Source organism: Botryllus schlosseri, chromosome 5, assembly GCF_051294905.1.
Source record: "Botryllus schlosseri isolate E-star chromosome 5, Bs_hap1, whole genome shotgun sequence".
Taxonomy (NCBI): domain Eukaryota; kingdom Metazoa; phylum Chordata; class Ascidiacea; order Stolidobranchia; family Styelidae; genus Botryllus; species Botryllus schlosseri.
Window position 1 is genome coordinate 2,303,959 of NC_137240.1, and position 13,949 is coordinate 2,317,907.

Sequence of the window (13,949 nt, forward strand, 5' to 3'; positions counted from 1 at the left end):
TGTAAATATCGTGACTTTCCATGTTAAAATGTTTCAATATTAGTCGGTCATGAACATCGATGGAAACACACCTAATTGTTTGCGTTATAAATCATTGAAGGCCTCACAGTTTTCGTTTGTTTATTCTGACGTGTGGCGAGATACCGTGGTGGTATAGGCCACAGCGACAGCACCGATGGGCTCGAGTCCGGCCGAGGTCGACTCCAGAATTGTGTTGTCAGTTCATGTATAGGCTCCTGGCCATGCTACAAGTCGGCCGCCACGGAATCAAAAAATAAGAACTATCGTCCTGATGTAAATGACTATTGTAGTCGACGAACACCATGAATATCACAAACAAACAAACTCGTCCTGACGACACGTCAGGCACTGTCTCACTTGTCTCCCCGGTCGCGGTATTGCGAGGTCAATGACCGAAACGTTTTGTCCGAGACCTGTCTCAAATATATGGCATTCGTATGATCGCATGCGAAACGTCACACGGCAATGAGTAACCTAATGTAGACCGTTCCCGAAATTACCGACCAACACACCATCTCTAGACTTCCCCAGTCTTACGACACTGCTATACATGCACTCAGTCTGGAGTTCCAATAACGAATGATATAATTTCACAGCACGAATGCACGCAAAAAGAACATAATTACACCCAAAACAAAACGGTGAAAGTGAAATGCAATTCGTTCATGGCTGGAGAACAGACAGCGGCAAACTTCAAGGGGTGCGAATGTGATTTACCCTTAAACTGTAAATATGACCAAATAACAAGTACACGGTGCGTACATATTTTCGTTTTGATGAACACATATTTATTTATTATTATTCGGAGGACTTGCTGCGATGGTAAATACTGGAAGAGGCGCCAATATTACAAAAAAAAGGATCGGCCGGGTGAATTCAAGATATTCTTGGTCATGGGATTCAATGCAATTACTTGCTAATACCTAATCACAAATGCTGAATTATTTACATACGTTTCGAGGATATGAATATAATCATCTAGTCTAGTGCTGCACTGTGAACCAAAATTTCAAAGTAAGTTGTATAGATCAGGAAAGTAGTTCTTTCTGGCAAGAAACTCTGCCACGACACCAATGGTTGCGGAAACGAACAACTATTCTTATGTAGATATATTCAGTTGTCGTGAACAAGCCAAATACGCCGCAAAAAGGTGGCACACGTGAAAGAAACACTACACCACTGCGATATATCGCCAGAAGTCTTGCAATATTCGACTACTTTCCACCTACGATATGACTGGAATCCAGCGAACACACCTTATTTTGCACCCATGTATTGACTTTACAGCACGTAGCACTCGTAGCAGCCATTCGAACTTCATCGTTCGTTATGTCGACTCTATCAAGCGTGTGGATAATGTCAACGGATCCCTTCCAATCGGAACGAATTCAGGTATCTTTCATCAGCAGTGCCCTGATTGCAAACATCCCACGAAAAGACTTGCTAGCTGCCGTTGTGTATTTGCAAATCTTGCTTCAAGCTCGCTTTGCAATCAACAATCCGCAAATTTCACATATCTTAATACCACCGTGAGTTCCACTATTTAAATCGACGACAATTTTACTGCTACTGCACCTTCCACAAATCTCGTATTCAAACGATAATGTATAGCCATGTGACCATTCACGTTATACCTTTATCAGCAAACCTTATCCTATAAACCACACATTCTAAGGACTTGATACCAGTGAGCGCATATATCAATATCCAAGTCGGATTCATTGTGATTGCACTTTCCAGAAATCCTGCAATTCAGAGGAAACTGTCATGTATGACCACATGATGGTTCAAACCACCTTCCTGGGCAAACCTTTTCCCACAAATATCACATTCGAATGGCTTGAGGCCAGCGTGGATGCGTATATGTGATTGCAAGGCGCTTTTATTGTGGCAGCACTTTCCACATATCTTGCATTCGAATGGTGTGAAAGAGCCATGTACGATCATATGACTTTTCAAGGCATCTTTCTGAGTAAATCCCACACCACAAATTTCGCATTCGAAGGGTTTGCTACCAGTGTGAATGCGGAGATGTCCGTACAATGTGGTTTTATTGCGGCAGCATCTTCCACATATTTTGCATTTGAAGGGTGTGAAAGAGCCATGCACGACCATATGCTCCTTCAAGGTTCCTTTCTGAGCGAATCCCAATCCACAAATTTCGCATCCGAAGGGTTTGCTACCAGTGTGAGTGCGAAGATGTCTATTCAAGGTGGTTTTATTGAAGCAGTACTTTCCACAAATCCTGCATTCGAAAGGTGTTAAAGAGCCATGTACGACCATATGATTATTCAAGGCATCTTTCCGAGTAAATCCCACTCCACAAATTTCGCATCCGAAGGGTTTGCTACCAGTGTGAGTGCGGAGATGTCTGTCCAATGTGGTTTTATTGCAACAGCATTTTCCACATATCTTGCATTCGAAAGGTGTGAAAAAGCCGTGCACGGCCATATGCCCCTTCAAGATACCTTTACGAGCGAGTCTCACTCCACAAATTTCGCATTCGAAGGGTTTGCTACCGCTGTGAGTGCGTATATGTGCATCCAAGACGCTTTTATTGCGGCAGTACTTTCCACAAATCCTGCATTCGAAAGGTGTTAAAGAGCCGTGTACGACCATATGATTATTCAAGGAGCCTTTCTGAGTAAATCCCACTCCACAAATTTCGCATTCGAAAGGTTTGCTACCAGTGTGGGTGCGTATATGTGAATCCAGAGAATTTTTAGTTTTGCAGCACCTTCCGCATATCTTGCACACGAAAGGTGTGAAAAAGCCATGCACGGCCATATGCTCCTTCAAGATACCTTTACGAGCGAGTCTCACTCCACAAATTTCGCATTCGAAGGGTTTGCTACCAGTGTGGGTGCGTATATGTGAATCCAGGGCCTTTTTATTTTTGCAGCACTTTCCGCATATCTCGCATGCAAAAGGTGTGAAAAAGCCATGTACGACCATATGACTATTCAAGTTACCTTTCCTAGCGAATCGCACTCCACAGACTTCGCATTCGAAGGGTTTGCTATCGCTGTGAGTGCGTATATGTGAATCCAAGGCGCTTTTATTGCAGCAGTACTTTCCACAAATCCTGCATTCGAACGGTATGAAAAAGCCATGCACGACCATATGATTCTTCAAATTGCCTTGTCGAGTGAATCCCACTCCACAGATTTCGCATTCGAAGGGTTTGCTACCATTGTGAGTGCGTAGATGTACATCCAAGGCGTTTTTATCGCTGCAGTACTTTCCACAAATCCTGCATTCGAAAGGTGTTAAAGAGCCATGTACGACCATATGATTATTCAAGGCACCTTTCTGAGTAAATCCCACTCCACAAATTTCGCATCCGAAGGGTTTGCTACCAGTGTGAGTGCGTAGATGTGCCACAAAATCACCCTTAACTTTCATTCCGCATACGTCACACCTATAAAGATTGTGTCCAACATGCCGTCGCAAATGGTTCATCATATTGCCTTCACCACTAAATCGTTTGCCGCAGATCTCGCATTCTGGAGGATTGTGATCAGTATCCATACTTATCTGTTTAGTCCTATCTGAAAACAGGGAAAACATCCGTCATAAATTCCGTGGGCTCGTTTCTCAGGTTTCAGCTAGTTAACAATATACAGCCATATATAGTGGAGAGAACATATAGATATTAAATTTGAAAACATTATCGTTTTGCAAATTTTTGCATTGCCCCCACAAACTGGTATAAGAAGGAAATCATGTTCTAGCGCCGTAGGGACTATGTCTTCATCGTTGGCTGTGCAGGCTATTCTCAAATCAGCGGACGTTTTTCATCATAAAGGCTTACCATGGATTCGCAAAAGCGATAATTCCTCACAACGCTCCGTTTTATCATTTAAATATAAAGCGTAGCACCAGGATATGCAGAAACGAATTAAGGAGGAATGTTACTGAAAAACCACACACAAGCTATACTCTACGATAGCAATCTTCCAATCCTAATAAGAACCGAATCCGCGACGATGCGGGCTGACAAAACGGCGACTCAGCAGACAAATGTAATACATCACAATGGTAGATGATCAGGCGCTTTATGAACGTACGCAATGTTAGATCATCGCAATACCGTTTATAAAACCGCCCGTGCCCGTGTATGGCGGAAATATCAACAACGCGGTACCACTACCCATCATCAGTAATCCAATAAATAGCTTGTGCTTATGCCTGAAGACTTCAGGATGACGTCTGATGTTTCATTATTTGAAAATATTTGCTTTGGCTACTACAGTATGTCAAATAGTCCTTAAACTGTTATAGAGCTTAGGAGATATTATATATCTTTACCGATTTGAAATGAATGGTATATGCAGCGAGCAATACTTGAATAGTTTGAGCTATGTTGATAATACGGGAGGTGATTACAGATAGCACGGTGTTATGTCGTCCATACAACCAATATCACATCTAAACTCGCGTATTGCCAGCAATTATCAAAACCGCAGGCGTCTCGAAGCAGTCGGCTGTCAGATCTATCGAGTAAAGACTCAAAACTGAAAAACGCTCGAAATCCTAACCGAATACCAAACGCTCTTTCGAATTGAGCTGGGCTCAACCTGTGCGGCTGTGCTCCGCTGACGTGACTCTGAATACGGGGCAGTCGTAGCGGGTTGAAGACGAATTGCTTCTAGCCTTTCGGAGCACTGAAGTAGGGTTTGGTCGGCTTTCAACAAGAAAATACTGTATCCTCTATACCAGCGGACATTTCACAAATACGTCTACAAATGGTATCATTTAACATGGGAATCGTTTTCAATTCTTCCGCAGCTTTCGTCCCAAACATTTATACAATTCTAGTGCAATCAGGAAAAATAACTTTCTACGCTTCAGTGTGAGCTATTACCTCTGTTATAACATGACTGGCATGCTGCGATCTCGTTGAATTTCGGGCTGCGTTTAGACTTTGGTTGAATACTATTTCATAAGATTTGTTTGACAATAAACTCCGTCCACTACCGCATTGCCGATGTCATCCATCTCATCTAAAAGACCAAGCAGGATCGCCACTAACGAATACAGAGGCGTAAGAACAGCGAACATCCCTATAGCCAAACAAATTCCCTCGCAGATCGTGTAGCACTCGTGAGGATAGCAATACATCAATAGTTCTACTGGCAGCCACGCGCAGTTCAATTTATGGTTCGAATAAACCATGGCAATAACCTCAGCGGCTGGGAAATTTGTTAACTAATATAATATGATCAACTTTGCTTCTGAATTCTCAAATTCATTCGAACAGATCAATAAAAACTTGAATAAAAGGATTAATGTGTCATAGCAATAGAAATGATCAATCACCGCTAAATCCATTGGTATTACAGCTGTAAAGCGCTTTTTTACCCGCCACCTTTAAGTGACGATAATAACATGGATAACCCATAAAGAGACCCAAGATGACGCAGGATGTAACCAAATATACGTCAAGGGGCAACAGAACGCCAATGGTTGCCATACCGATCTGGTCAGATAGCTAAATACGCCGCAACGCAAGTTACGACCTTTTTGATATATTACAATTCCCCATAACGGTTTGCTGGTTTGTTGCTTTCGTGGTTGTACCAAGTCACGACATTCCGAGTCACAAGTCCTTCTTCGATTTTAACGTTTGACCCCACTCGACTCGAGTTATTTTTACTTCTAACGCCTATTCAGTCCGAGTTCGAATAATTCTACAAAAGGTCGCGCCCAAGACTGAATCGCGATTTTCTGTCCCGAATCATCAACGGGTAATGCTATACCACCATAAACAGGTGATTGACGTAATAGCTGATCTTGCGCCGCATATGGTAACTTTTAAAAATGATGAGCAGCTTCAGGTTTTTGCGGTAATTTTAGGGCGAATTATTAGTTCTCAAAAATGTAATAATTGATGTGGCAGTTGTTGTTATTTTTGGTATTAACGATGTTTGTCGATTACTATGACACCAACAGTGCTTTTCAACCTTTTTGAGCTCCATTCAAAAAAATTCATTCGCACCAGCTAGCCGGAATTTATTACACAAAAAGAAAATGGAAAAACTTATCCTTTTGTATTCCAAGAGCTTCTTGGGGGCAAATAGATTCATTATTTTACATTCAACGTATCGTATCATTTATCAATCAAGTACTAAAATCACTACAGTAGAAAAATCACAGATATCGCACTCCCGCTGTTCTCAAGGTGTTCGTTGCTTTTTCCGGGGATATCGTGCAGTGATTTCCTTCGAAGCTTAAAGGGCGAACCCAAGAACAATATTCACTCGCAACAATATCCCTTTTCCACTAAAACGACATGTTACGTCATCGCGATGTGAATGTGTTGGCATATAGAACGCACAGGAGCGAAACTGCACTTCAATCGTAGCATCGATATTGCGAATAGCACCTTTGGTTCATTTTCTGACAACCTTCGAAAATTTGCTTCACCGCACTAAGGTATGTCAGCCGATTGAATGGTACGATGGGCGTTGAAACATGAATGTATTGCTATTCAGACCACACAGAACACATTTCTAACAAAATCAAATATATTTGGTCGCAACGCTGAATACCATATTCTGACCGAAAGGGCCCAGCCTTGTTCTCCAGAGAAACCCAAGTCGCGATTTTGAAACAATGGAATAAATTCCAACGCTTGCGTTTACAGTAAAATCTCTTGGATAGGCCTATCTCACAACGAAAACGCAGGGCCAACGCCGTGTCACGACTAAAGCAAAGGGGGATCATAGAAACATGCTAACTTACATCGTCACGGGCACTGATTTGGAGGTAGCAATTTGAAATTTGACAACAATTTGACTGGTCCGGCCCGCGAGCGATCTGAAGGTTTGAATCCGGCCCGCAACGCAAGTTGAGTTTGACACCCCTGATCTATACTGTTACAGTGATTTATAGCTGTATTCAATCGGCCGACCATATAGTGGTTTGGTGTATTCCGCTATTTGTGAATAACGTCATTGCTATACCATGGGTCTTACTATTTATATCTAATATAATGTATATATTACTATTACGCACTGCTTTGATAATAAAGCATTCCAGTGAATAACGACAGTATGGATTCGGAGGTAATATTGTGGGAGCATTTGACTGTGGGTGCGGCGCGGCTAGCAAGCGATCAAAATGTTTGAATCAAGGCCGCCGGACCATTTCATCCGGCCCGTGAAGCTATTATGATAAGGTTTGAAAAATTCTTGTATTATCCAGCATATTTACAATAAATATTATTCACAGAAGAGAAAAGCTAATGCGAAACCGTCGCACTTCTGTACCAGTTTTGATGCAAAAGGTCCTCGGCCTCGACATGAGCATGAATCACGATTTAATCCCAATGAACCATTTTCCAACGTAGTGTGCATGATAAAATTTCACTCCCCACAACGCATACCCACGCCTAACGCCGGGTCCGACTTAAAACAAAGGAAGCATAGAAATATACCCACTCATATCGTCTTTACAGTCACTATTCACATATTCAAGTGGCCAATAATCCTATACCGATGAATGAAGGTAGCCTACCGCTTGTTACAAACTAGTCAAAACGGCAGCTAAACATAACTCTGTCACTACTGCAACGGGACATAACCGTTACTGTAGTATTAGCTAATCACGGCATGATTCCACAATAATTCAAACGTAGCGACTAGCTCTAGGTCATTTCCTCAAAATGCAAGCCGTCTTTTCTGCTAGCTATACAGGGAAGCGCAATCCCAATTCCCAACTGCACAATCGTAACTGAGTATCGCTTCAAAAAGGGAGTCGCCTCTTCGAAATCGAAAACACTCGCCGATGTTCGTTTTTCGCGAGCGTGGGTTTCCTCGATCTTTCATGTGTTTCGTACCAGATAAGGCAGTGCGTTTTAGTATAGAGAATGTCTTGTCAGTTGTCAGTATTCATTGCGTCCTAGCACTCGAAACATCTGCTATGTAGTGATGACTGTATTTCAATAAACACTCTGCGCATGGAAAGTTCTTTGACAACCCACCGTGTATTAGACATGAGTTGGAGACTATGATTTTAATGAATTGCAAATGTCCGAAATATATGACATTAGCACAAGACAGATTAGACCAGGGGTCAACAATACGCGGCCCGTGACGTGATTTGAAATATCGGGAGAACACTTAGTAAAGCTTTATAAAATGCGAATTTCAGTTTAAACATCGTTGTTGTTGTTGTTCAATGTAAGTTATTCTCCTGTGCCCAATATAACTATTCCTCGCTGGTGATACGATGGTAATATCATTCCATGGAGAAAGAATTTGCTGAAAGAGTTGTCGGGTATCGGGAGCAGCGCCCATTTCAAAATGAAAGAGATGATCATGATATTTTTTGTTGTAATTTGTATTTCTTCAGTAAAATATTATTTGTTTTGTGGTAACTAAACTATGCTCGTCAGCCATGTTATAGAACACAGGGTTGTACTGACGTAGAGTTATCAAAACGTGATTGTTTGAACTGCGTGTTGCCTTTTGTCATCTCGATTTTGAAGTCATGTAGCCCGCGGCCTCTACGAATTTTGAAAACTGGCCCGCGACCCGCTTTGAGTTACAAACATAGTCATAGAAATACACATAACCATTGGTTTTATAAATCCTTGAAGGCGTGTTATATTTAAAGCCCGACCGATTATCGGTTCACCGATATTATCGAGTCGATATCTTACTTTGAAAAAATTATTGGTGTCGGCCATTGGAGGTGAAAAGAATATCGGCAATTTTCGTGATGTCGCAACATGGTGGTAGGAAGTCAGAAAGTAATAATCCTTGGCCGTTAGACCGGAACTAGATTGTAATATTTCCTATAGTTGACACTTATACAAGATGTTCAGATGCAGCCTCAGATGCAGCCTTTCTTGTTTATTTCATGTTCAAGTACGACAATGGCGGTAAAGCTGTTCATATATGAATGTTGTGAAGTTTTGAAAACGGGCCTTTGAAGGTAGATTCACCTACTTTGAATATCGGCTGAATATATCGGTGTTATAGGTGATGGTGTTGGATATCGATTTTATCGGTATCAGCTCAAAAATCCAATATCGGTCGCGCTCTAGTTATTTTACTTGTCCCGACGACAGGCGAGGCACTGCCTCATTTGCCTACCTGACCTGCCTCATTTGCCTACCTGACCGTTACTGTTTTAGAATATATACGCAATACTGGTATGAGTTTTGTCAGCGAACTCCATAACTGCGATGCGAAACGACGACATATCTACCCTGTGGCGACACGTTTTGTCCAAGACCTGTCTGAAATATCTGGCATTCGTATCACCCCATGCGAGACGTCACACGGCACAGAGTAGCCTAACGTAGACCTTTTCCGAAATTACAGACAAACACACCAGCGTTAGACTTCGCCAGATATAATTTACAGCACGAATGCGCGCAAAAAGGACAAAATTACACCCAAACGAAATGGTGAAAGTGAAAGCCAATTCGTCCATGGCTTGGGAACCGACATCGGTCGGAAAGGATTTAAGTGGTGCGAATGTGATTTACCCGTAACGGTAAATATGGCCAGATAACAAGCACACAGGTGCAATGAGTGCATACATATTTTCGTTTTGATAAACATTATTATCATTCGGCTGACTTGCTAGAAAGGTAAATACTAGGAATGGTGTGAATCTCTGAAAGGTTCAGGTTCGTGTGAACGCGAACCTTTTTGAAAGGTTCTGTGTGAACGCGAACGTGAATCTCATGACCTCACGTGACGTCATATTGCTAATTCCAACCCTACGTTTCAGGGAATTGATATAGCAATGTACATTGTACAGTTGTACAGATGTACAATGTACACGTTACCTAGCGACAACTCGGGCCACATTATGCCAAAATGATAAAGTACATATTGATATCTTAACCGTCGCCAAATGTATCATCTGGAGCAATCAAAGGATATAATAATCCCATAAAATCAATATCTGCCGTCGCTTTGCCGACAATTTGGACGAGGACTTCCAAGGAAATATATAAGGTTACGGTCAGACCGGACAATGTATTCGACGTCTGAGTATTGCCACATTGATATTGCGTAGAGTGGAAAACAGGTCTCTATACTTGCTACCGATATTATGCCATTAACAAGTTTTGCAGGAGTAGCCAACACCCAATCACACGGATCTGGTTTTTATGATTCAATAAGTCTATCAAACCAAAATGGACCCAATATGTCTGCTAGATTTTTTACATAAGACAACGATGTCTTTATATGAATTTCATTGCTTAGTTTAATAAGCAACATTCGTCGACTAGCCATAGCGTATTTCGATCTTGATGTTGTGTGATTGCGAGTCAGGCTCACAGCAGAGTCCCTAAACATTCACAAACACAAAACAGGATATTTGGAGCAAACTTTTGTATCACAACAAGTAAAATTTTGAGATTGTCAAGGTGCATACTCGTTCAGAGTTGGTTTTTTATGCTGCCGGCGCATGCACAGTAGGGCTCTTCAAAAATGACTTTTTTTCTCAAATCACACTGGCTACTTGATAAAATTGTTAGGTGACCTAATTTAAGCCTACACACCAAATTTGGTTCAATTCTAACCAGTAGCCGCATTGCTACAGGAGAAGAAAGTTTCTATTTATTATATAAAAATAAATTAACGAAAAATTTGAAAATTTTTGGTTCACCCCATGTGTCAGGTTGTCTATAGAAACGATGTTCACCACTAGTTCATTCTGAGCCCAAAATAGCCCGTCCTCAGCTGTACAAGTGTACACTCGCTTTTCTTAGATATCATAATAACGAGAACAACTTAATTAAGGACAACACGGGTATTCGAAAGCAACATGCAGGATAATTTTCATAACACTGAACAAAAGCACTATATGCGCAGTGACGAGAAATACCGTTGGCGGAATCACGGTTTTAGTGCTTAAGAAATTTATTTAATCGGCCAATCATCGTATTTTCACCAATTCTGTTGTTTGTCGATAATGGTCTTGCTGCAATACAGCTCATATGATCCGTAACATAATGTATAGGAAAATTATGCATAGCATCGATAACAAAGCATTTCAGTGAAACGAAAGGTATGGATTTGGAGTTAACATTTCGGAATCGTTGCACTGGTCCGGCCCGCGACAGAAGTTAGTTTGACGCCTCTGGTATAACCTGATGGAATATATTTAGAAATAGTTTGAATAGGCCTACGCAATACAGCGCGTAATGCGCCGTGCAAATAGGGCTGGGCACAATGATTCGAGTACTCGAATCTGATTCAAGTAATAATTTCTATGATTCGAGTCGAGTAGTAAAAGACGATTTTCTCGAGTACTGATAATATATGCTTCTCACCACTGAAAGTTAATTTATCAAAGTTAATTATAGTTTCGATACTAATTTTCACTGTTGAAGCCTTGAAATATTGATTGGCCGTATCGTAGCATACGAAACTTATATTACAAAGCTACGAAGGTTACTGGACGTAGCCTATTTCCCAAGTTATGATGATCCCACAACATTGTCATCAAGTGGAAATAAATCGGTATATTCGAAAAAATACCAAAGTATCATTTATGAGATGGATAACAGGCATTATATTCTATGTGGTGGCATAGGGTTACCATATTTTGGAAATCTAAAAAGAGGACGCTTTTTCAGAATTTTCAGACTTGCAAAACCGGAGGAGAATTCTCAAAAATTGGTAAATCGGACCCCCACTTCGTGGTCGGTAAAATAAAAAGGTCAACTTTCCCTTCGGCTCCCAAAATACCCGCCGGAGCGTCATTTCGGTGCTGATTTACGGCATCAGTCGGATTTTGCTATAATTATTACCAAAATTCTCAAAAAAAGAGGACAAAAGGACGTCCTCCGAGGACACTTTTAAAAACGTAAAAAAAGAGGAGAAATCCTCTTAAAAGAGTATGGTAACCCTGGCATAGACATTACATATTTGAACTTTGACGTAAAAATTCTGTTATGACGTCGTAATGAGTGATACTCAGGCCTGTTTATTTTTGGATATTGGGTTTTATTTTTGGAGATTCTCCAAAATTAAGATTTGAAAACATCCAAAAATAAGATTTTTTTGGATGATGTTTTTTCAAGTTTTTCAGTGAAATAAACAAGTCAGAGCGATGTAAACGACCAGGAAACTCATAAAAACACACAAAACCGCATCTATGTGAGGGAGGGGGTCACCGAAACGCTAAATCTACTTCCACTCAATCCACTTCACGTTTCTGCTGTCCTTGCCCTCCCGCCCCTCTGCCTTTGTACTCCTATAAGTTTCACAGTGCGACACGTAGAGAAGACGGGAAGGCAGCTTGAGTGAGGCAAAGGGAATGGCGAAATCATATACCGCCATCTCTGTCACAATCACTTCGCCCACACGATGACGGGACTGATCTGCTGATGTTTCAGACGGCAACACAACTTGATGCAGTAGATGGAAAGTGCGAGCCCCAAGTTTGTTGACGATCGTTTCTTGTCAATGAAGAAGGTAGCCTCTTGGTTGACTGGAAATCGTACCAAACTCCTTGATGTTATGGACGAGAACAGTCCGGCGTGTGCACCTTTGCTGCAGTGGTGGATCCAGCTGATCGCTCTCGATCGCATGGTCACGGTCTCACAGAGCTGAGCACCACCGTCACGAAACTTCATGACCTTGACGTTCTGATCATGGAGTAACAGGACCTCATGCGCCTGGTCGAACGCCTTCGAGCTCTGTGTCCAGGCGAGGACCGCCACAAGGAAGGTTTTCTGGTCAGGAGGTGTTGGGCTGTCAAGTTTAATGAGGCACGCAACTTCGTGGAGGATCAGAGGTTTTTTCAAGCGCATTACTGACGAGCGCTTGTCAGCAGCAAAGGCTTGAAAGATTGGAGAGTTTGAAGAGTTAGACATTCCTCCATTTGTGGACCCCTAACCTCGATGTTTCCCACAATTTCGACGTCCGAGGAGTCGAAAACAAGTGGGAGGGTCTCGGCGGGGCGTCTCGCACTGATTAATATTCTTTAGAAGGCATTCTCCAGGCCAAAGACTGAATTTGTGAAGAATGTATTGGAAAGGTATATCAAGATCACTGATGATATCTATGTGTTGGAGGACTTGAATACATGATAATAACATACTTTTGGTGGAGTTTTTCAGTAGTAAAAGGGCTCAAAACACCTTCATTTCTTATTTTTGGAGATTCTCCAAAATAAAATTTTGAAAACATCCAAAACTAAGCTATTTTTGTTATTTTTGGAGAAATCCAAAAATAAACAGGCCTGGTGATACTTGATTACTCGACTCGACTCCAAGCATATTACGTGATTCAGAATCGAATGACTGAATTACTCGATTTTGCCCAGCCCTACGTGCGAATAACGAATTAGACTACACATAAACAAATGACGTTGCGCGACGAACAAGAATATCAGTGTATCAAGCATTCAAAAATCAAACAACGTAACAGATGATTACAAACGAGAAAGTGCGCGTCCAATTCTTCTTTTACGTCGGACTGGTGCGACCATTGAAGTTCTGAGTAGCTCGCGTCGCGGCAATTGTTTGCTGATTATAAGACAATTCGGGCTACATTGCTGCATTTGCAAAGCGTTATTTAAGTAACGATTATTCGAAATGATCGAATTCACAAGCGCACGCAATCGCACACTGTCTGATTTTGTGCTTCGACGAAAATGACTACGGTCGAATCCGCTAAATTCGGACACAAGCTAATCCATACAATCGCTTTATTCGGTAAAAATGCGCGGGGACGGAACCAAAGTAAAAATTACACGTAAAAAAACTCCCGCTAACTACGACATAGGTTCACAATTCCTATCGTTAGTTCCATCGTTTTGACACAATATGAGTGTTTATAGTTACACAGTGATGAACCGTGCAGTCACAATCGAAAATGAACTCATAACACCACGCCAGCTCGTGCACTTCGGGGGATTTGCATCTTGTAGGACGTCGGGCGTAGGTA

General features: G+C 41.6%; 1 protein-coding gene across 1 annotated transcript; it reads right to left on the reverse strand.

The window, feature by feature from the left end:
* Window positions 1-1,115: 1,115 nt before the first annotated feature.
* On the reverse strand, window positions 1,116-12,104 carry LOC145438599 (uncharacterized). Its single transcript, XM_080315937.1, has one exon. The coding sequence runs from the start codon at window positions 3,589-3,591 to the stop codon at window positions 1,774-1,776; it is 1,818 nt and encodes a 605-aa protein (XP_080172063.1). The 5' UTR covers window positions 3,592-12,104; the 3' UTR covers window positions 1,116-1,773.
* Window positions 12,105-13,949: the final 1,845 nt, after the last annotated feature.